Genomic DNA, 24785 nt, shown 5'->3' with positions numbered 1-24785 from the left:
ATGTCTTCCCAACATCCTGAACTGAATGTCCAGTCGATATCTTGAACTCAACATGTCCAAAATTGAATGCATTATCTTTCTCCTATAACCTCCCACACTTCCAATTTCACTCTTACTTTCAAGGACATCCACTCAATCCCCCAGGTTCCCAACCTAAGAGACAGCCACAAGTTCTCACTCTCTCTCATCCTCCATTTCCAAGCTATTACCAATATCTGTCCATTTCACTTTGCTGCATCTCTCCAGTATCCCCCTCTTCTCTTTTCTGACACTGCCATCACGCTGGTACAGACCTTCATCAACTCACACCTCAATTATTGCAAGAGCTTCTTGGGGGGAGAGGTCTGGCTGCCTCAAGTCTCTCCCCACTTCAGTTCCTCTTCCATTGGAGTCACCAAAGGGATTTTCTTAAAGCAAAGTTCAAGACCCTTCCCCCCAAAAAAAACAATAAATCCCAGTGACTTCCTATTGCCTCCAGAAACAAATACAAAATGCTTTGTTTGGCATTAAAAGTCCTTCATCACCTAGACCTTTCTTACTTTTCCAGTTTTCTTTATTCCAGTATTTCTTTATTCCCCAACTTGTATTCTAATCTGGTGACACCTCAGGCTATCCCACAAAAAGACACTAATCTCATTCTGAAGGCATTTTTCTCCAGTTATCCCCCATGCCTGGGAAACTCTCCTTTTCATCTCCACCTCCTTGCTTCCTTCAAGTCTAAACCAAAATTCCATCTTCTTCAGGAAGGTTTTTCCCAATTTCTCTTAATTCTAGTTTCCCAACCCCTCTCTTTTATTTCCAATCTATTCTGTGTGTGGCCTATCTGTACATGTTTGTTTACATGGTGTCTCCTTCATTAGATTGTAAACTTGAGGGCAGAGACTGCCCTTAGCCTCTTTTTGCTTAGTGCTTAGTGTAGTGCCCAACACACAATAAATAAATAAATGAATGAATGAATGGGTAAATGAATGACTAATAAATAAATAAATAAATAAGACTATATAATTAAATAAACAAGTGGATGAATGAATTCATATGTAAATAGATAAATAAAAACAAATGAATGAATGGATAGATGAATGAATGATGAATAGATAAATACATATATACATAACTACAGATAGAAAGAAAGAGGGAGAGAAGAAGGAAAGAAAGGAAGGGAGAGAGGAAGGAAGAAAGGAAGGAAGCAAGGAAGGAAGGAAGGGAGGAAGGAAGGGAGGATGGACTTAATAAATGCTTGTTGACTGACAAAAAGTCTGGCAGAAGGGGAAGGCAGGGGGAGGGTTGTATAATGTCCTTGGGCCAGTCAAACTTATTTTTAAGATTTTTAGATGACTCCCTAGTTGGTACAATGTATAAAGTCATTCAGTCAACTATCATTTATTAAGCAGTAGTAATCACTGAGGTAAAAATAGCACCTGGGAGCCTGGTAGGTATGGATTCAAATTTTATTCCTAACACTTGTGTGACTTTGAACAAGTCATTTAACTTCTATGCGGCTCAGGTTCCTCACTTTCCTGATCAGGGGGCAGCCTAAATAGATTCAGAAGTCCATTTTAATGCTAAATCAATGATCCTATGGCTTTACATTGGTAAGAAGAGTTTCCTCGTCCAAGAACTTTGTCTACCAATAAAATCAAAGGTTGGGTCTAAAAAATAAAAATTCAATACCAGGTAGCTTTGCACCTAGAGAGACCATTTTTCAAAGAAAGTATTTTTACAGAACCTTCCCATGTGCTAAGTATTTTACAATTATTATCTAATTTGATCCTCACAACAACCCTTAAAGGTAGGAGCTGTAATTATTACCCTTTTTACATTGAGGAAACTTGATTTGATTAGGGCCATATAACTAGTAAGTGCCCAAGATCAGATTTGAATTCAGATCTTACTAATTACTATTAAATTATAGAGTTAATTATAGGTTTATCGATTTAAAGCTGGAAAAAACATAGCATCTTCTCCAACCATCTCATTTTGCACATGAAGAAACTTAAATCAAAGGTTGGTAGGAATTGGTAGTAAGTTGCTAAGTAACAGAATAGCACTGAACACCAACTCTTAAAACATGGCTTAGCAAATAGGAGGTGCTTAATAAATGCTTCCAGATACAATGAAGTCTAGAGGAAATTCCCTTTATTTGGTGCTACCTCACTACACCAGAGTAAGGAAAGACAAAGCCATCCTTTTTTTTCTGAAATGTGGCAAGGGGGGAGGAGCCAAGATGGAGACAAGAACTGAACGTATCTTAGGCACTCTCTCATAAAACTCATAAGCTAAGGACTCTAACTAAATTTTCGAGAGACAGAACCCACAGAGGGACCCAGTGAGGCAGTTCTCCTACTCAAGGTAACCTGGAAAAGAGCAGAAAGGCTCTGCTCCCTGGGGTCGGAGGGGCGGCCCACCAGAGTGAAAGAACTTCAGCCTCCCGGAGGCAGCCCCAGGTCGCTGGGAGCCACAGCGGGGGAGTACCGGGCACAAATTGGGAGAACAGCAGAGGGACCTCTGCCAGAGCGAGCACGTGAAGCCCAGTCATCAGGGCACACAGAGAGCAGCATGGCCAGGAACAGAAGCATGTGGAGCTGGTAAGCAAGAGCCCCAGGGCATGAACCCATTGGGCTGAAGGAGGGGAGTGAAGAGAGAGAGAGAGACTGCAGAGCTCTGCCCCTGGAACAGGACTCTGACCACATTCAGTTCCAGATCATAGTCTAGGCCCCTCCCATAGAACAGCAGGGCCCCCCCACCTCAGCCCCATGGCAGAGGGGGGTGCATATGGTCATTCACAGACCAGGAGGGAGGACAGAGCCTCACACACTGAGATCCTTGTGGGATCATCCCAAAAGCTCAGGAAGCACCCCCAAAACAGGCTAAGGCTGGAAAAATGAGCAAGCAGAGAAAAAAGAGGAACACCATTGATAAATATTTTGCAAATGAGCCCAAGAAGGATCAAAACACTTAGTCTGAAGATGAGGAAGCACAAGCTCCTGCATCTAAAGACTCCAAGAAAAACAGAAATTGGGCTCAGGCTATGACAGAGCTCAAAAAAGACTTTGAAAATCAAATGAGGGAGTTAGAAGAAAAACTGGGAAAAGAAATGAGAGAGATGCAGGAAAAACATGAAAATGAAGTCAGCAGCTTAGTCAAGGAAATCCAAAAAAAATGCTGAAGAAAATAGCATGCTAAAAACCAGCTTAGGTCAAATGGATAAAACAGTTCAAAAAGGTATGGAGGAGAAGAATGCTTTAAAAAAAGCAGAATTGGCCAGATGGAAAAAGAGATAAGAAAACTCTGTGAGGAGAACAAATCCTTCAGACAAAGAATAGAATTCAGGGAGATTGATGAATTTACCAGAAATCAGGAATCAATACTTCAAAACCAAAAAAATGAAAAATTAGAAGAAAATGTGAAATATCTCATTGAAAAAACAACTGACATGGAAAACAGATTTAGGAAAGATAATTCAAAAATTATTGGAATACCTGAAAGTCATGATCAGGAAAAGAGCCTTGACATCATTTTCAAAGAATTACTACATGAAAATTGCCCTGATATTCTAGAAGCAGAGGGCAAAATAGAAATAGAGAATCTACAAATCCCCCCAAGAAAGAGATCCCAAAAAACCAACCCCTAGGAATATTATAGCCAAGTTCCAGAACTCCCAAGTCAAAGAGAAAATATTACAAGCAGCCAGAAGGACACAGTTCAAATATCGTGGAGCTGCAGTCAGGATCACACAGGACTTAGCAGCAACTACATTGGAAGCTCATAGGGCTTGGAATATAATACACCGGAAGGCAAAACAGCTTAGAATGCAGCCAAGAAGTAACTACCCAGTGAGGCTGAATGTCCTCTTCCAGGGAAAAAAGATGGACTTTCAATGAAGCAGGGGAATTTCAAATGTTCCTGCTGGAATGGCCAGAGCTGAACAGAAGGTTTAATCTTCAGATACAAGACTCAGGTGAAGCAGAGAGTGGAGGAGAAGGGGAAAATATGAGGGACTTAATGATGATGAACTGCATGTATTCCTGTATAGAAAAATGACACTGAGAATAGTCATATAAACCTTCTCAGTTAATAGAGCAGGTAGAGGGAGCTTTTATAGTTGAAGCACAGGAGAAAGCTGAATTCGAAGATAAAATATGGTGTAAAAATGGAGTCAATAGAAAAAAAGGGAAATGTAATGGGAGAAAGAAAAAGGAGAAGGGGAATAGGCCAAGATATTTCATATAATAAGATTTTTCTTTATTACAATGAGCTATTGCAATGATATGGAAGGGGGAAGGCAAGGGGGAATGAGGGAAACTTTGCTCTCATCAGAGGTGGCTAGGAGAAGAAACAGCATATATACTCAATGGGGTATAGGCATCTGGAGTAAGAAGGGGGGGACAGGGGGAAGGGGGTGGATATGGTGAATGAAGGAGGAGAGGATGGACCATGGGGGGATAGTGGTCAGATATAACACATTTTCTTTTTTACTTCTTGCAAGGGGCTGGGATTGGATGGACTGTCCGGGACCATAGGGCCAGGTGGATGCTGGTCCTAAGGGGTGGTATGGGGGCTCAGGGCCTCTTGGCCCCAGAGTCAGGGATCTGTCTGCTGCACCACTCAGCTACCCTACAGCAGAGTCAGAGTGAAAGGGGAGAGAAAATATAGTACATGGTAGTGGAGAAATATGAAAGGAAGGAGTTGCAATCAGCAATGGCAATGGTGGAAAAATATGGAAGTAACTTTTGCCATGGACTCATCATAAAGAATGTGATCCACCCGCGACAGAGTTGTTGGTGTTGGAACAAAGACTCAAGCACATTTTTCATTATTATTTGGGGGGTGCAGGGCAAATGGGGCTGGGTGGCCTGCCTGGGGCCACATAGCAGGATGATCATTGGGTGTCTGAGGCCACATTTGGACCCAGGCGCTCCTGGCTCAAGGGCCAATGCTCTGTCTACCACCCAACCACCCCTACTATTATTACTATTTTATCTTATTTTAGGTCTTTTTTTTCCCTTTTTTTGGTTTTTGAAGGGCAGTGGGGTTCAGGTGGTTTGCATGTCACATGGCTGGGTGATTGTTGGCTGTACGGGACCGGATGTGGGCTCGGGTGCTTGTGGCTCCAGGGCTGGTGCTCCATCCATTGCGCCACCTGGCCATATCTACAATTATTACTATTATTTTTTTTATTTTAATTTTTTTCTCTCCCCTTTACTTTATCACTCAAGCAAGTCTATATTTATGGGCGGAGGGGGTATTTCGTTTACTCTTAAACAAGAATATTTTATTAATGTAAAAAACATTATTTGTACAAAATGAGAATAAATATTAAATAAAAAAAAAAGAAATGTGGCAAGGGGTTTGAAAGAATTGAGAGAATCTGAGAAGGTTGAACCAAAAAGCCAGCCCCACCCCAAATCCCAGAACAGTCACTCAACCCTTCTTCCTCTCCCATGAACCCCAATCCAACCCATCTTCCCATCCAGGGCTGGAGCTCATCATAGCTTATTAATGGAAAAAGAACTCTGTGACCCCTTAACCCAACCATTCTTAACCTTTGTAATGTCTTGGATACCCTTGGGCAATCTGGTGAAGCCTATGGCTCCCTCCTCAGAAGAGCATTTTATTATTTCTAATAAAATTCATAAAATAGGATAAAGCAGATTACAAAGGAAACCAATCATAATAAAATAGTTATCCCAACTTTTTAAAAAACAAATTCCTGATACCCAGGGGAAAAAATCCCTTCCCTAGTCCAATTCACATCCAAATTAGCATTCCATCTTCAGCACCTTGTAATCAAAGCAAGTATCATGGCACCATAATTAGGATTCAAAGCATCTATAGATGCCACTAGGGCCCTCAGAAACCATATCATTCAAATTGTTCCTTTTCTATCTAGGCTTCACCTCTCAAGGCACAACCTCCCATTCTTTCCACCCTAGGACAGCTCTTATTATCAGCAAGACTCTTGACACCAATCCTAAATTTGGCTTCTCCATTTTATACCCATTGCTCCTGATTCTACCCAAGAGGCAGTGTGGCATAGAATAGGATTAAGGAAGACCTTGATTCAAATTCTGTCTCTTACACTTGCCAGCAGCATAACTCTTGGCAAATTACTTCAATTCTTTGGGCCTCAGTTTCCTCACCTATAAAATGAGATGATTGAACTATATGGCCTCTCAGGTCCCTTTCTTATCTAAAACAAAGCAAAGGAAAAAAACTCTGCTATATAAGAGTCTCTCAAATGCTTGATCACAGAGATCATGTATCTTCTAAGACTTCTCTAAGTCAACAATTCTCAACCTTCTTGGTCCCCTTTACACCTGTAAAAATTATTGAAGACCCCAAAGAATTTTTGTTTGGATGGGTTAACCTTATTGATACTTAGTGCATTAGAAATTAAAGCATCTTGGTATTATAATGAAAACAGTTTTGACTTTTCAGACCCACTGGCAGAAAGGGTTCCAATGATTTCCAAGGGCCTCTAGATCTCACTTTGAGAACCACAGCTCCATCAAAATTTTCCTCCACTTTCCCATTTCCTCAACCAATTTATGTAGTGTGCCTTTGTCTCTTCCTCCACCATGGTTGCCTTCCTCAAAATACTCTCTTGTCTTATGAATGTCCTTCCTAAAATTTGGTGCCCAGAACTCAACATGATGGGATATGAGCATAACTCAAGTCATGCTAGCCAAGCTATCATCACCTCCTTATATCTTAGAAGTAAGCTAATGCAGTGAATAGAACACTGGGCCTGGAGTCTGGAAAATGTTCAAATATGACCTCGGACACTTTTTAGCTGTGTAATCTTAGGCAAGTCAACTAACCTCTGTTTGCCTAGGTTTCTCATCTGTAAAACTGGGGTAATAATAGCACCTATCTCCCAGATTATTGTGAAGATCAATTGCGACAATATTTGTAAAGTTCTTACACAGTTCCTGAAACAATATAAATGTTCACTTTTATTATCATTATTATTATTATTATTAATTCCTCAGGCTGCCTAAGGTCACCTGAGTTCTCCTCTTGAACCATTACAAGACACCCCTTGAACCTTGAGGCCATTACAAAGGGAGATGGAGAATTGCAATGACGGAACTTTGTCTAGAAGAAGAGATATCAAAAACCACTCCACCCCACTTCTTTGTGGAGTCAGGGGATGATGGATTTAGCGCACTGAACAAAATGTCAGACTTTTTTTAATGTCAATTACCTCTGCTAAACTGAGCTCCCCACACACACATACTTTTTCTTTTTTCTTTTAAGTAGAAGCTCTCCAGAAAGATAGAAAGAAGTACATAGGAAAATAGAGTGATTTTAAAACAAAAGAAATTGATTTTAAAAACCCAACATTTAGATAATAGCTAGTAATTATAAAAAATGCTTTAGGGTCTTAAAGTGCCTTACAAGGATCATCTCATTTGATCTTCACAACAAGGGAGGAAAGTACCATTATTATCCTCATTTAACAGATGAGAAAACTGAGGAAGACAAAGGTTAACTTGCTCAGTGCCACATAACTAGGAAGTGTCTGAAGTTGGATTTGATTTCAAGTCTTTCTGACTCTAAGCCCAATGTCTATCAACTGTGTTAACCAGCTATTAAAAAATTTAACAAAACACAACAAAACAATCTTCTCAGTGTTCCAGGCAATTTCCTAATGTACAGCCCTATATCAAAGGAGGGCATTTTTTACCAGGCATGCCTTATATTGATGATCTGGCTGGAAGCAAAGGTTAGGGTTGGTCACTTACCCTTATGGAGGACAGCATTGGCGGGTTTGTTCCCAGCCAGGGACTCCTTGGACAGGTGCTGGTGGCTCTCTGCAAGGCATTCCACTTCTGCCAGTCGAGCATTCAAGGCCATGGCTGGATGGTTGGGGTCCTGGGTCATGTTGAGGTATGCAGCCCTCCTAAGCTGCTCCTCAATCACCAATGCCTGCTCTAGCAGCTGCAATGAAATTGGGGGGGAGGGGTACAAGATACCTTCTTGAGTTTCCCCTTCACCTTCTTCCCAGTAGCCCTCTATAGCCTTCCTCATCTACCCAGGAAATTTGACCAGGCTGGAACAGCAAAGAAAGAAATTTGTAGGAGAGGACCATGCCTCTTCCATTCTCGTCTTCTTCTAGACCCAAAACAAGATCATATGAATGGATTGGAGAAAGAAGAGCCTGGAGACAAAGAAACTAATTAAGAGGCTTCTACAATTATCTGGGGAAGAAGAGATGAGAACCTGAACCCATCTTCAGTCTCCAAGGTTCAACTCAATCCCAACCTTCTTCAAGAAGTCTTCCCTGATTGCTCCAGTCAACAGTGATGTTTCCCTTCCTTGACTTCCCATGGAATCTTCTGCTTTCATTGAGTACTTGGTATAGCTTAAAAGGGCTATTAGTGAACTCTGAGGTCAGGGGATGTGGGGGTGTTGTGGGGGAAAGGGTTGATCTGTGGGGCATGTCCACATGTGTCTGCATATGTTTGTGTGCGTGTGGTTTGTGTGTTGATATAAATGGGTAGATAGAGAGCTTCACCTAGAGTGAGGAAGATTCATCTTCTTGAGCTCAAAACTGGCTTCAGATACTCCCTAGATGTATGATCCTAGATGTTCACCTCAATTTTGTCATTTTTAAAATGAACAGGAGAAGGAAATGACAAAACATTCTACCATCTTTCCTAAGAAAATTCCAAATGGGCTGACAAAGAATAGACGTTCTTGAAAATGACTGAATTGTGTATTTGTGTGTATGACTGTATGTGTGTCTTTGTGTATGAGTTTCCGTTTGTATCTGTGTACATTTCTGTGGGTGTCCATATGGCTTATTCCCACTTAGACTATAAGCTTCCTAAGGGCAGAGTGCCCATATTCATCACTATATTTCAATTTCAACAAGCATTCATTCAGATTCCATGCTGGAAACACAGAGAAACAAGAACAAGACAGTCTTTGCCTTCCAAGTACTTACAATCTGCTATAAGGATGAAGAGTAAGGCTATGTGGCCTCCAAGAGAGGAAAGCCTTGGCTTGAATCCTTAATGTCATCCTGGCTAAATCATTCATCTCTTAGTGGCCCAAACCAAATTTCCAGGACTATAAATTGATCTGGGGGCATCTAGGTGGCACAATGCATGGAGCACCAGCCCTGTAGTCAGGAGGTCCTGAGTTTAAATCTGACCTCAGACACTTAATAATTACCTAGCTGTGTGGCCTTGGGCAAGCCACTTAACCCCATTGCCTTGAAAAAACCCTAAAAAAATTGATCTGCATTGGGAGAGGGAGTTTTCTCACTCTACACTATGGAAAACACAAGTCTGATTTTTAAAAATTGTGTATATATGTGTGTATGTGTGAAGTAAATACAAAGCTACTTTGGTTGAGAGAGAGAACTAATGATGGAAGGAGGGAGTAGATAAGAGGGGGAAGAAGTCTGGGAGAAGGGAATAAGGGAAAGCTTGTAAGAGGAGTCACCTATGTGATGCCTTGAAGGAAGTTTAAAACTTAAAGAGGCAGAGATAAAGAAGGAAAACATTCTAAACATGTAGGGTAGTGCTAGCCAAGGTACTGAAACAAGAACAGAGCAAGCAAGACAGCAAGTTGGCTGGCTCGTGGGTGGTTAATCTAAATCTGGAAAGGGAAGCTAGAACTAGGTTGTAAAAGATTTTAAATAGCAAGCAGAAGGGTTGTTTTATTCTTGAGAGAACAAGGACCCATGGAAAAATCTTGAGCAGTGGGGTGTCAGGGTCAGATTGGGCTTTAGAAATAGATAGTTTGGCAGCTTTGAGGAGGATGGATTGGAGAAGGGAGAACCTGGAGGCAGAGAGATCAATTAAGAGGCTCCTGTCATTATCTGAGGGAGAGGGGCTGAGATCCTAAACTCAGAGAATGGCTACGTGTGTGGAGAAAAGTAGATGGATCTAAGTGATTGGAGGGAGAGAGGTACTCAATAAACACTTGCTGATCAATGAATGAAGCACCTTCTATATACCAAACCTAAGCCAGTGATACAAATGAAAAGAGTGTCCCTCAAGAAGCTTATATTCTATCAACATAAGTTATTCTTGTTTCCATTGCCACAGATTGACTCTCTCCCTTTCCTTTTTTCTTCAGCTATTCTATTTAGTTCTGTTTTCTCTGTAGAAGAGGGGAAATGTTATAAAAAGGAGAGGAAAATGTAATGGAAGGCTGAAGGGGGTGGTACTGATGACTGACTAATCCCCAAAGAAGGTTTCTCTGCAAAAATTTTGCTCCCCAATGTTTCCACTTCCATCCTAGCCTTCCAAATACTTGGAGAAAATGATCCATCACATCATCCCCATGCTTCCTTGTCACCTGGTGCCTTCCTCTTCCCATTTAAGCCTGGTCTGATTTCTGATTGCCTCACAGAGCCTCCCATATTCAGGCAACCCCAACCAGGCTTCACTTTTCTCCCTGGTCTCTCCTCCTTTCCAGGCCGCCCTGCCAAAACACACACACATCCCCACCTCCCCCTGCCAAACTGTGCTCTCCTTTTTCCTACCCCCACCCCAGATTGGAACCATAATCAAATCAAGATCACCATTGCTACTAGAAAAGGACATATGTCAAATCTCTCCCCTATGGCTCTACTCTCTAACCCTGTAACTTTCCAAACCAAAATACCTCTCTCCCTGGCCACCATTTCCCATATGTACAATGGCCCCTTGATAGAATGTAGGCTCCCTAAGAACAGGTTCTGTCTCGTTTTTGTATTTGTTTGTCTCCCTCACACATAGTAAGCCCTTTATAAATGCTTTTTCCCCATTTATTTACCAGTTCCTTCAAAAGATCATCATATCATCATTTTCAGTCCCTTCACCTTCTTGGTGTAGCTCTAGAATATGGGGTAGGGCAAAAAAATTGAGCTACAACTCAGAACACCTAGATCTTCATCCTCCTTCTCTGTCATAATTTTGATGGGTGACCCTCAGGAAGTAAACTTCTCTGAGCTTCAGCTTCCCATACCACCTCCCTCTTCAACCCAGAGGGGACCAACCTTGAACCTTCGGGCCAGGAACTTGTTTTTCATCTCCAGGTAATTGCCCTTGTGGATCTCAGATTTGAAGGGCTCATTAAGGATCACATAGCGTGGGTCATTCTGGATGTCCTGCCAACGGGCATAGCCATGTCTGAGCATAAGAAACATGTTAAGGGGGAAATTGAACTGTGTAGACAACTGGTCTTGGAGAAAACAGCCTGGGCACCTTGGAGAGAGATCAGTAGATCTTCAGGGGCCAGTGAGTCCAATCTGTTCCTCATCAATACCTTCTACCACACCCCTGACAGTCCAGTTTTTGCTTGATGTCTTCCATCAGGCCAATTATCTTCCAAGGACGCCCTGAGTTCTGAATTTGGAATCAGAAGACCTGGATTCAAATCTTCCACTCCTTGCCATCTGTATGGCTCCTGGGCAAGTCATTTAAGATATCTAAGACCTCAGTTTCCTCCTCCACATATATGCCCTCAGAATATATAACAGCTATATTTCTATGACCTTCTTTTGAACAGCTCTAAGTATTAAGAAGTCTGGTCTTCCATGGAGCCAAATCTGCCTCCCCATACTTCACCTCATTTCTTCTGATCCTAGGGTCAAGTAGAGGGAATCTCAGCTTTCTTCTGCTATCAATTTACATGAGATTTATTTTTTTCCATGCTGAGCGCCCCCAACCCTTCAGCTGATCTCTATTTAGACATGATCTCAAGTTCTTTCTCTTCTAGAGCAGTCCAGTTCCTATCTCTTAGAGACAACTTCCAGGTTGTCAATGTTGTTCCTAAAAGATTGAACCTCCTTCCTTCCATGACCTGCCTCCCCAGGGCCATCACCCCAGAGAGACCTGCAGGAGGGGCTGGAGCCCCCGCCTCACAGTCACCAAGGATACGTCACAATCCCCGCCAAAAGCCAATAATCATGGCGCCGGTGCCATATATCATAGATCTTCCCCGAGGAGACAGCTGCTCGCTCCTCATTCTGCCACAGTGTATGCAACTCTGAAGGACCAAGACACAGAAGAAAAAGGGGGAAGAGAGGGTGGAGAGAAGTGAAACAGCCATGGGGAGGGGGAAAATACATAAGGACAGCCTAAAACATCGGCGGTGGAGGTGTGTGATCTGAGGGACCTAGGAACCCCTCCACCGCCCTCACCCAAAAAAGCACCTACCCTTTGGGATAATCTGTCACCATGCCTGATATTCCCATCATCAAAGTCATTGCTAAGGGGTGGAAATATTGTGTCTAGGAGCCCCCTGTGACAATGTCCATGGGCTACCTGAAGGGTTGGGGAGGGGCATGGGGGCAAAGGGAGTGGGTGGGGTAGCACACTTAGCCATTATTAGCCATTAACACCTTGCCATGGATTAGTCACTTGACCGCTCTGTGCCTCAGTTTCCTCATCTGTAAAATGGGGATAATAATACTTGCAGTGTGGTGTAGTAGATAGAGGACTGGCCTTGAAGTCAGGAGAACACAGGGTTCAAAGTCCTACCCCTGACCCATACTAGTAGTTTGCCCTAGACAAGTCATTCTACCTCTCTCTCCACACTGGGAGTTCCAAACACAAAGTTAAAAAAATAATAATAATAGTTAGCATTTGCAAAATGCTTTACATTTGTTCCTCATAACAACCCTGTAAGATTGTACTGTTATTATCGGCACTTTACAGGTGAGGAAACTAAGGTTAGGTGACTTGCCCAGGGTCACCCAGCTAATAAGTGTCTGAAACAGGATTTGAACTCTAATTTTCCTGACTCCCGGTCCAGCACCTTATCTCCTGCACCACCTAGCTAGCTGCCTTGCCACTTATGCCTGTATTGCTAATAGAAAACCTACTGTGAGGGGACTTGTGCTTTGAAAATCTTAAAATATTTTAGAAATAAATTATAATGATGATTTCTCTGCAACTAGCACAGAGTAGATGCTTAAAATTTGCTAACTTTTCTTGAAACCTTAGCTCAACTAATGAGCCCAAGTGGAAATTTTGAGCCTACGGGTTGGGACCAAGGCAGTTTTCATGAGAGACCAGGAAAAGAAATTAAATCCTGGCCCTAGTTTCTCTGATTCTTTCCATTCTTTGGTCTTCCATGGAGCCAAATCTGCCTCAATTTCCTGCTAAAGCATCCCACTTTCTGTGCTCACAGGAGATGGGCTGTTCCTGGAATAGGGGCTCTGCACCCCAAGCCTGTGCTGAAGTCCTGAGGGCCCCCTACTCTGCCCTAACAGGAAGTCCATTCCCCTTAGGATCAATGCTCCTTCCCTCGACTCCAGCCCTCTGACCCCAGGCCTTCTATCCACATATCCCCACCCTGTTACCTGTGAAACCCCCATCGGCAATGTTAAACATGAATTTAAATTTCCCATTCTTGTCATCCTTCTTCCCTTCCTCATCTTCCTCTTTTTCACCATTTTGCTGAGTCTCCACAGTTTCCTTCTCTTCTATCTTGGAGTCCTCTGAGAGAGCAGAAAAACCATATTGCAAATGAGAATGTGAAAAACCAACCCTTCATTTCTGTCTCTGGTCAGAGGAAGAAAGGGTTAACAATACACAGGGTCCAGGACACCTCTCCGACAAGTTGGACTATGCCACCCATTTGATCTCCTCTGCTTCCAAATACCCTCAAAACATTCTTCTCAGAGCACAGGTCTGGCATGGAGATTCTCTGGTTAAGATCCCAAAATTGACTCCTTGATGCCTCTAGAGTAAAATATGAACATAAATTCCTTAGACTAAAATTTTTTTTTCTTTGCCCGGGTCTAATTTCCTTGTCATCTTCACCCTTGAACCTTAGCTAATTAGCAAATATTACAAAGGATTTGATTTGTTTGTTGATTGTCTAGACATGAGAAAGTGATAGAGGAAATGCAGTTAAGCTCCAAAATGCATCAAGGGTCCTTTTTCCCTAGAAAGCTGGTTGTTAAACACTTTCCCACATACAGTTGACTTTCTTGATCTACTTCAAGCACCAATGAAAATCCTACCTTCTACAGGAAGCCTTTCCCTATTCCTCCATCTATTGCCTCCCTATTGATTTTCTGCTGACTACTGGTTATTCATTCTCTCCAGTTTATCCTGTCTACAGCTAGTTTGTCCATAATTGTCGACACCTTGTCTCCTCCATCAGAAAATTATGCTTTTAGACTTTGTTTTCCAATCCCTTAGCGCAAAACAGGCTTTTTGAATTGAAAGCAGAGGAATGGGCCAAGGAGACCAGGACACATCACCAACTACCAGACCAAGTAAGGCAATAAACACAAAAGTTCTTTGGAAAATGACCCCCTTCTGTGGCATAAAAAATAAAGTGAGGGGATGCTCCAGACTTGGGGCTTCACAAAGCTTCCAGCCAGGTTCCCTTGACCTCAGATAAAGCCTAGAGTTTATAGTCTCAAAATCACAAGGGGGAAAAAAACCATTATTAATTAGGAGCCCACTGTGGTTAGGGCTGGGGGAGATAGACCAAATTCAGATAAGACTCAGTTCCTTCTACCAGAGGAAACTACAGACTACATTTCTACCAATGAACTCTCCCTAGCTCCAATTGCCTTTCCACAAGAAATCATAAAAGAAAATACTGTATGATAAGTACATTAGGGACATGCAAAGTGCCAGATGAAATCTGGTTTGAGGGCAGGGGAATGGAGGAGGAGAGGTTGTTACTGACTGGGGGAAATCAGGGGAGATTCCCTAAGGGAGGTAGGATTTGACTTAAGCTTTAAAGGAGTAGAAATTCAGTAACATAAGTCAAAGGCATGGAGGTGGGAAAACATGACTTAGAGGGAACGGTTTGGCTGGTCTATATATAGACCAGTGCATGAAAGGTAGAAATAGCAGAGAAGGTTGGAAAGGTAGGTTGGCAATGGATTCTTACCAAGTGAAGAAACTTAAACTTGATTTCAGTTGCAATAGGGAACCCCAGAAAGTGTTAGTGTAATCTGAGTCTTACTTGCATAGAGGACAAGCATAGAGACCACAGATTAGAATCAGGAAGATGAATTCAAATCCTACCTCTGACATGTATTAGCCATGTGACCCTGGGCAAATCACTTAATCTGCCTCAGTTTCCTAATCTGTAAAATGGGAGTAATTATAACATCTATCTCACTGGTTTGTTGATATATGTCAATGTGCTTTCTGGCCCTAAAGATGCTATGGAAACATTAGCTATTTTTTTTCAATTTCTAAATGTTCCTCATCCTCCAAAACCAGAACGAGGTGCCCCCTTCAGCCTGAAAGGAAAGTGGGAACATAGCCCTGACGAGGACAAAGACAAAATTTCAGGATTGCCCCTGATGCCCCATAGTTGCTTTCCCTAAGACCACATGGTTCTCCCCAATCTTAGTCATTTCTACCCAGACCATGCTTAGACATCAATAGGGAATCATGAGAGGCCAAGGAGAACCATAGAACCCCTGAGCATGCAAGAGTTTCTGGAGACCTTTGCCTGCTTTCTCCATCCCTCTCCCATTCCAGCCCTCCCCACCCTTGCACCTGGCTGGAAATCTTTGTCCTCCCCTCTGCCATGGTTCAGATTTAACTCCACCTTCTGCAGGGGTTTCTCTTTTTCAGGGAGAGCATCCTCTGGAAGGCACAAGAGAGGGAAATGGGGAGTAAGTAACCTGCTAAGTGGTGCAGTGGATAGAGCACCGGCCCTGGAGTCAAGAGGATCTGAGTTCAAATCCAGTCTCAGAGACTTAATAATTGCCTAGCTGTGTGACCCTGGACAGTCACTTAATCCCATTGCCTTAACCAAAAAAAAAAGGGCCATAAGGGATGGTCTGTCCCAGGCAAGAGGACCCTAGAGGTCTAAGCCTGGCCACACTTGTCCACTGGGAAGGTTGGAGAATTGGTCCTCCTTCACTGCCAGCTATTGCCAAGAGGGGAGAGATGAGGGTGGATAAGACGAGCCCACTCTGGGGCAGAGCACCCACAGGCAGATGAGCACCTTTCAGCAGCTGATCTGGGGAGGGGTTCATCTTTTCATTCTCTTCCCTCCTCTCTTCTCGAGGCTTCTCTTTGTTCTCCAAGATCTCCTGTTTCTCCTCACTCTCCCCTTTGTCAGAGGGCATCCCTGGACCCTGGATGATGGGGAAAGAATTCAGATCGGCTGATCCAGAGATAAGCATGGGAGCCAGACCACAGCACCCACCCAAGCCCTCCATTGTCCCCTGGATGTCATTAGCACCAGATATCTGCTAGGATCCCAGACTAACACTGGAGCAGTGTGGCATGGTGGACAGAGTGCTGGCCTTGATGTGAGGAAGATGTGGGTTCAAATCTTGCCTCTGACACTTCCTAGCTGTGTGATCATAAACAAGTCACTAAAAAAAAAATCTCTGAACCTCAGTTTCCCCCTCTGTAAAGGGGTGTGTGTGAAAATGCACTAATTCCTATCTCATTCTTATCATGGTATCAGCCATTTTAAAGCCAGTCCTCTCGATTTACAGATGAGAAATTGAGGCAAAGAAAAGTGAAAGGACTTGACTGGAGTCACACAACCAGTTAGTATCTAACATAAGATTTGAACCTTGTCTTCCTCATACTCTCTCCAAAGTGCCAAGCTGTCTTTTAAGTAGCCTTGCAGTGAAGAGAGAAGGAATTATCAGGAGAGCTGTGTAACCATTTAAATGCCTCATTGCCCATAATCAATCTGCTTCCTTCAAGCCAGGAAATGCCAGAAGTTCAGATACCTACCTGGGAATGATCTAAGACTCTTCCCAGATGCCCTCCCCTCATAAAAGCCTGAAGGCATCTGGTTTGAGGAAGCAGAAACTAAGCCCCAGAGAGGGTACATGAGTAGCCCCAAAACATATGAGGACACTGAGAGATGTGAAAAAGGGAGACAAGGAAAACAAGACTGACCAAAGTCCTTCCTTCCCAAGGCCAGAGTAGCAGGGACCCTTTAGAGTTTCTATAAGGGATGAAAATAGGCATTTTTCCCAGTGAGAGGCCAGTTGTCAAAGGACTCCTTTCCCCAAAGGTCATTTCTCAACCTCAAGCCTGTCTCCACCACCCACTAGTATCCTAGGGGTCCAGGACACCAAAAGGTCCCTCTCCTACCTGGAGTTCGGGAGGTTTAGGGGGTTTCTGTTCCATTTGCTCTTTCTCATCCAAGAAGCCCAGCTGGGCTTCCATTTTGTCTGAAACAAGAATACCTGAAAAATGACCAAAGAATGGTGGGCTCTCTCCCCAAACTTCATACCCCAACAGCCTGGTCCCAACTCCACAGACTGAGAGATCTCCCTCTTCGAGGCAGGCCTCCCCACCTCTTATCACTCTTTGGCAGATAGTTACAGAGCCTACCATTTTATGACAATCTCATGAGACATTGGGAAGATTCCTTAGGACCAAAACAAAAGGAAGAATTGAGGACTCAGGGGAATAACTTACACAATAACCACCGTAATATACATTTTTAAAAAGACCCTTCTTGGGGCAGCTAGGTGGCACAGTGGATAGAGCACCGGCCCCGGAGTCAGGAGTACCTGGGTTCAAATCCGACCTCAGACACTTAATAATGACCTAGCTGTGTGACCTTGGGCAAGCCACTTAACCCCACTGCCTTGCAAAAACCTAAAAAGCAAAAAACAAAAAACAAACAAAAAAGACCCTTCTTAAAAGGCAGCTGAGCTCAGAGTAAAGGCAGTGACCAGCATATAATTATAAATGCACTTCCTGTTCCCAAGCCAGAATATAAGACTTTCATTCTGTTTCGGTGCATAGTACAGAGTCCCTGGCTATAATTAAGAACTTAAATGTTTGCTGAGTGACTGGCCATCATTTATCCCAAAAGATAAATGATGAAACACAACTCCCTTCTCTGGTTTAAAATGTGGGAGAATACAAGCCATAGAATGTTGTGTATTTGCTGTCAGACCTAATCAGCTTTGCTTTACCATTTCTCCTTTGTTGACAGGAGAAGGGTTCTAATGACTGCAACATTAAAAGGGGATAGGGCACCAGTTAAACTTTTAAAACATTTTCATGAATCCCAAAATCAATAGACTAGTATCAGATCAATTAAGTTCCTTAATGTGCCATTCTAATGGACCACAGACCATGAGAGCTGGGAGGAACCTCAGTAGTGACAGGAACATAAAAGGAATCCCCACTATCACCTGCCAGCCAACTGGTAGTCTTACCTGAGACCCTTCCTTAAGAAGGGAGAAGCTGCTAGACCTTCCTAAGGAAGTCCATTCCACTTTGGGACAAATGGAATTGCAAGAAGCCTTTCTTGATTTCTATTCTAAACTGACCCCTTTGCAGCTTCCAGATACTGCTCTAGGCTGGGCCTGCTGATGTCAGTTCAATTCAATCTCATCCCTCCCCTCTCCATCACATTCCATCCCTTCACATCTCTGAAAAGCTGTCCTATTCTATTGAGTCTCTTCTTTCGCAGGCTAAATATCTCCGGTTCTTTCTATTTAACTTGTCTTGCCATGAACACATCTCCTCTTCCCTAATCATTTACTCATTCATTCCTTCACAAAAATATTTTGTTTATGCTGTGAATAGAACACTAGACTAGGTTTGGGGAGGGGATTAAAAAGCAGAAGTTTACATAGCAGTTTAAGGAAATGTGTGCCTATACATTTATGTGTAATGTGTACTATAGGTATGTGAGTGCATATCTATTTGTGTGTAATGCATGGTTATATTTCCTTACATGTAAATGTGCAATTATGTATATATATATATATATGTGTGTGTGTGTGTGTGTGTGTGTGTGTGTGTGTGTGTGTGCATGATTTCAAATGTTGGACATTGAGAAACTCAGATTTCTAGCACAAACAATGTCCATAAGACCATGCCATTGTTTGGAGTAAAAAAAAAAAAAAGGGTGAAGGTAACATACCTAATATGGAAATATGTTAAGCATGATTGTTCATGTACAACCTATATCAAATCGCCAACTACCATGGGGAGGAGGGGAGGAATAAAGGAGATAGAAAAATGTGGAACCCAAAACCTTGCAAAAGGATGAATGTTGAAAACTATCTTTGTAGGTAATTAAAAAGATAAAGAAGGACGGTGGAAAAAAGAAGGAAGGAAGGTGGGAAAAAGGATAAAAGAAAAGGAAGCTCCCTCTAAACTCATTATAAAAAGAGAGAAGTGGATTCCAAATAGTGTGAGTAGAGATGTTTCCCATTCCCAGGTGACCAGCATGGACCTTCTTGGTGAAGCTTGCCATGCCTTTGTTACATGATTCAAAGCTAAGAAAAATAGTCACCTCCCAATTCAACACTGAGTCCCCAAACAGAAATCGTTATATTTCCCCCCAAAGTCTTCTCTCCTCTCTCCAACTTCTCTAATATGATCGTGGCTACCACCCAGGCTCGCACCCCTCTCTTGTGCCCCCATATGTAATAGGGTGCCAGGGACTGCGAATTTCATTCTTATGACATCTATCATCTAGGTTCCTTTCTGTTGTCATTCTGCCTCTCTAGTGTAGACCCTCCTCACCTCACACCTGGTTGATTTCAATAGTTATTGGTGGGTCTGTCTGTCTCAAGTCTCCCCTTACTCCATTCAACTGGCAAAGTGTACTTTTTAATAATAAAATTACACTGACAATCCAAGTTGAAATAGTATCCAGTGGAGGGAGGGGGTTGGAGGGGGAGGAGGGGGGAAATGTGACTGCTTGGAGGGAATGAGGGTGAATCTGCAGCGGCCCCTTGGAGCCAGTGCTCAGCCGCTGGACAGTTCTTTCCTGTCTTGGCTCCTTCTGCTCTGAGAATCCCCATTTGGGCTGGAGCTGGATCAGGTCCCACCCTGTTATACTTGCAAGAGGGAGGGAGGGAGGGAGGGATAAAACCTTCCCAATTATTTGCCTCTCATCAGATTATCCCTCTAAGCATAGGACACTGCCGGGATTGCGCAGACCCTTCAGAGCCAACCCTGGAAGCTGCTCAGCAAAACCACTGGCTGGGCCTAAAGCCCCACAACAGACTTGTCAGAAAGTCTTTGCATATGGGAATGTCTGCCCTGCAGCCCTGGGCCAAGGAACTGAGAGCCTATTAGAGGGCTTTGTCCAGAAAGTGGACTATAGAGACCCAGGGAGTTGGCAGAAGACTTTATAGAGACAGACAGGGAGAAGAAAGAGACTTAATTCCTCTCTTTCCTCATCTCTCTCCCTCCTCCTACCTCCCCCTCTGCTCTCTCTTGTCTCTGTCTCTCTGTCCTCCTGTTTCACTGTGTGTATGTGTCTCTTTCTCATCTCTTTCTCTATCTCTTTGTCTCTTTCTCTCTCTGTCCCTGTCTTTATGTCCTGTTTCTTTCTTTATGTCTTTCTGTTTCTGTCTCTGTGTTTGTATATATGTCTCTCTCCTTTCACTTTTCTCTGTCTCTGTCTCTCTGTTTTTCTCTTGTCTATCTGTTTCTCTCTGTGTGCATGTGTGTGTCTCTTTGTGTCTCTCTTCTCTTTTCTTTGTCTCTGTATTTGCCTCTCTGTGTGTCTGTCAGTCTCTTTATACCCCTCTCCTCTCTTCTTCCCTTCTATCCTCTTTGTCTCTCCCCTCCTTTTCCTCTCTCCCTCCCATCTTCTCTCTTTTTCTCTCCTAATTTTCTTCCTCTTTTCTCTCACATCCTCTTTGTGTTTCTCACTTCCTTTTTCTCTTTCCCTTTCTACCTCTCACCACCTCTCTCCCCCTTTTCTCTCCCTCTCCCCCTCAGTTCCCCCTTTCCTCCTTCCTCCTCAGCACAACCTGAAGTCATTCAATAAAACCATTCATAGAGACATAAGGAACTCAACTTGAACCCAGGCTAGGTGGAAGAGTTCCCTTTTCTGTAATGTCCTGCCTAATGGACTCTTTATGTTGCCCACCAGGTTCAGATCTAAGCACAAAAGACCACTCTAATTACTCTCTTGGGACCAGGAAGGCCAGAAGATACCCCTATGGGCTGTCCCCTCCAACAATCTCAATAAGTTTTCCTTCTGCTGATGAAAAGGCATCTTATTCCATTCAATAAATATTCTTTTTTGCTAATGCATGATGGTTCTTATTGTCCTGTTCATCTAATAATTTGAACCCAGACTTTCACAACCAGGAGAGAATGGGGGGAGTGCAAGGAGAGATCCAGGAAGTGGAAAGAATACTAACTGCCTCCTGAAGCAGATCATTCTACTTTGGGATAGCCCTCCTTATGATGAAGCATTTTTCCTTACTCTCTCAGCACTATTCCCCCATGACTTATCCTTCTTTTTGTCCTCTTGAATCAAACACAAGCCACCTTGTCCCTCTTTCACAAGACAGTCCTTCAAATACTTAATGGCATCTAGCACAGTTTTTCTAAGTCTTTTCTTCTCAAGACTGAAATTCCCAATAACTTCAGTTAATCCTAAAGTGGCATCATCTCCAGACTCCTCACTATCCAGTTTACCCTTATCTAGAAAATTTCCCCACACCTACCAATCAATGCCCTTCCTAAAATATGGCACCCATTCTGAAAGACTTAGGAATCCTGATCATTAAACTTGGTTCCAGAGGAATCACACTGGACACACTGCCTTCCTCCAGAGAGAGGGAAGATTGAGACACAGAATCAGGATCCCAATGGGAATTAGTTTTGCTTGAATTTGAAACAGATTCTATTTTCTTGCTTTCAAAGAGTTGGGAGGAGGGAGGTAGAAGAAAGAAAAGTTGGGGAGGGAGGAAAAACTAGAGGACCTGGAGATGACTTAAACTATCATCTATCTTTATAGAGATAGAAATAGAAATAGAGATATGATTATAGGCATAGATATGGCATTGACAGAGACATAGACAGTCACAGGCATAGACTCACACAAACACACACATATGGGCAGGCATCAGCAAAGTCAGAGACATAGATACAGACACAGACATAGACATAAGCACAGTCAGAGACATAAACATGTAGACATAGACACAGTCGTGGATGTAGAAAAGACAAAGACAAACAGACTTAGGTAGACACATACATATACATATACTTATAGGTAGACATAGTCATAGATATAGACATAGACGCAGATAGACAAAAACATAGACCACAGACAGTCAGACAGGCACTGTTATAGACACAGACATAAACAAAGACATAGATATAGATAGGCATAGACATAGACACAGACAAAGACACAGACCTAGACATAGGCACAGGCACAGATGCAGACGCAGACACAGACACAGACACAGACACAGACACAGACACAGACACAAGCACAGACACAGACACAGACACAGACACAGACACAGACACAGACACAGACGTAGACATAGACACAAACACAGACAGACACAGACACAGAGCTAGATATAGACACAAACACAGACACAGACACAGACACAGACCTAGACCTAGACACAGACATAGACACAAACACGGACAGACACAGATACAGACACAGACACAGACACAGACACAGACCTAGACCTAGACACAGACACAGACACACAGACACAGACACAGATACAGACACAGACACAGACACAGACACAGACAGACACAGATACAGACACAGACACACAGACCTAGACCTACACACAGACACAGACACAGACACAGACACAGACCTAGACACAGACATAGACACAAATACAGACACAGACAGAGACACAGACACAGACACACAGACACAGACACAGACACAGACACAGACACAGACACAGACACACAAACCTAGACCTAGACACAGACCTAGACATAGACCTAAACATAGACACAGACACAGACATAGGTACAGAAATAGACCTAGACACAGACACAGACACAGACACAGACACAGACACAGACCTAGACCTAGACACAGACACAGACACACAGACACAGACAGACACAGACACAGACACAGACACAGACACACAGACCTAGACCTAGACATAGACATAGACACAAACACAGACAGACACAGACACAGACACAGACACAGACACAGACCTAGACCTAGACATAGACATAGACACAGACACAGACCTAGACATAGACACAAACACAGACAGACACAGACGCAGACACAGACCTAGACCTAGACCTAGGCACAGACATAGACACAAACACAGACAGACACAGACACAGGCACAGACACAGACACAGACACAGACACAGACACAGACACAGACACACAGACCTAGACCTAGACATAGACATAGACACAAACACAGACACAGACACAGACACAGACACAGACCTAGACCTAGACACAGACCTAGACACAAACACAGACACAGACAGAGACACAGACATAGACCTAGACCTAGACACAGACATAGACACAGACACAGACCTAGACATAGACACAGACACAGACACAGATACAGACACAGATACACAGACCTAGACATAGACATAGACAGACACAAATACAGACAGACACAGACACAGACACACAGACCTAGACCTAGACACAAACATAGACACAGACACAGACCTAGACATAGACACAGACACAGACACAGACACACAGAGCTAGACCTAGACATAGACATAGACACAAATACAGACAGACACAGACACAGACACACAGACCTAGACCTAGACATGGACATAGACACAAACACAGACAGACACAGACACAGACACAGACACACAGACACAGACACAGACACAGACACAGACACAGACACAGACACAGACACAGACACACAGACCTAGACCTAGACCTAGACATAGACACAAATACAGACAGACACAGACACAGACACAGACACAGACCTAGACATAGACCTAGACACAGACACAGACACAGACACAGACACAGACACACAGACCTAGACCTAGACCTAGACATAGACACAAACACAGACAGACACAGACACAGACACAGACACAGACCTAGACATAGACCTAGACACAGACACAGACACAGACACAGACACAGACACAGACACAGAGACAGACACAGACACAGACACAGACACAGACACAGACACAGACACAGACACAGACCTAGACACAGACACAGACACAGACACAGACACAGACACAGACACAGAGACAGACACAGACACAGACACAGACACAGAGACACAGACATAGACCTAGACACAGACATAGACAGTCATAGACTAGGACTTAGACCTAGATATTGGCATATTGTCACACAGACATAAACATAGACATAAATAGATAAAGACACAGACACACATAGACATAGACATAGACACATGGTGCCCAGAACTCAACACAAATGGCCCATGTAGTCTGAGGGCAGTAATTATGATATAGTCTGACTCTCTCCCTCATCTCGGACTACATAGTCCTGGGACAAGGACAATCTAGTATCAAAATTATCCTGTTGTTCTTTCAAGACAGGAAGTGAAAGTGAAAAAAGTGATGATTCAAAGGAGAGTTCCCCACCCCCTTCAAAGGCCTCCCAGATCCCAAACTGGCCCCTTCAAGGTTTAACATACCTGGTAGCCCCAAAGGGCCAGGAGGAATATGTGCTGGGCTGGCTGGGACTGGGGTATTGGGATCCGAGGAGACAATCTCACTGGATTTCTTACTCTCAGGAATCAAGTCAGGTGTGCTGTACTTTCCATTAACGTGTTCAAACTCCTGCACCTAAGGCCAAGGAGGTCACATTCACAACTAGTTTCTAAAGACCTTCTAAGACAGGACAAATCAGGACAGGACAAGACATCCAGGCACAGGTAAAAGAGGATCTGGGGTCCTGTGTTTTCTTCTCTTCTCCCAAAGAGCTGGTCCAGGCCCCAACAATGGGGGCCAAGTTTAGATAAGCTGCTCCCCTCCAATTCTGGATCTCCCAGATCGAGGCAGGAGCAGAAATCACCAAAATCAGGAGGGTCAGATCTTTGTGGGGAATCAGAGTGA

The 24785-nt window shown here is 43.3% G+C and overlaps 1 protein-coding gene across 9 annotated transcripts in view; it reads right to left on the bottom strand.

Annotated features, from left to right (window-relative positions):
• CHD5 (chromodomain helicase DNA binding protein 5) overlaps positions 1 to 24785 on the bottom strand; it is a 164166-nt gene that overhangs the window by 13288 nt on the left and 126093 nt on the right. For 4 of the 9 annotated variants that reach the window (XM_074218609.1, XM_074218618.1, XM_074218615.1 and 1 more), the window contains 9 exons: positions 24365 to 24515; positions 17052 to 17146; positions 15937 to 16069; positions 15483 to 15572; positions 13310 to 13447; positions 12347 to 12394; positions 11883 to 11991; positions 11000 to 11132; positions 7749 to 7944 (listed from right to left, as the gene is read on the bottom strand). In XM_074218609.1, the coding sequence (XP_074074710.1) occupies positions 7749 to 7944; positions 11000 to 11132; positions 11883 to 11991; positions 12347 to 12394; positions 13310 to 13447; positions 15483 to 15572; positions 15937 to 16069; positions 17052 to 17146; positions 24365 to 24515 (1093 nt within the window). The remainder of the gene's footprint in view (positions 1 to 7748; positions 7945 to 10999; positions 11133 to 11882; positions 11992 to 12346; positions 12395 to 13309; positions 13448 to 15482; positions 15573 to 15936; positions 16070 to 17051; positions 17147 to 24364; positions 24516 to 24785) is intronic. The other 5 variants (XM_074218612.1, XM_074218617.1, XM_074218610.1 and 2 more) reach the window with 4 other exon arrangements.

Source organism: Macrotis lagotis, chromosome 1, assembly GCF_037893015.1.
Source record: "Macrotis lagotis isolate mMagLag1 chromosome 1, bilby.v1.9.chrom.fasta, whole genome shotgun sequence".
Classification (NCBI taxonomy): domain Eukaryota; kingdom Metazoa; phylum Chordata; class Mammalia; order Peramelemorphia; family Peramelidae; genus Macrotis; species Macrotis lagotis.
This window is presented reverse-complemented; position numbering and strand designations above follow the sequence as displayed.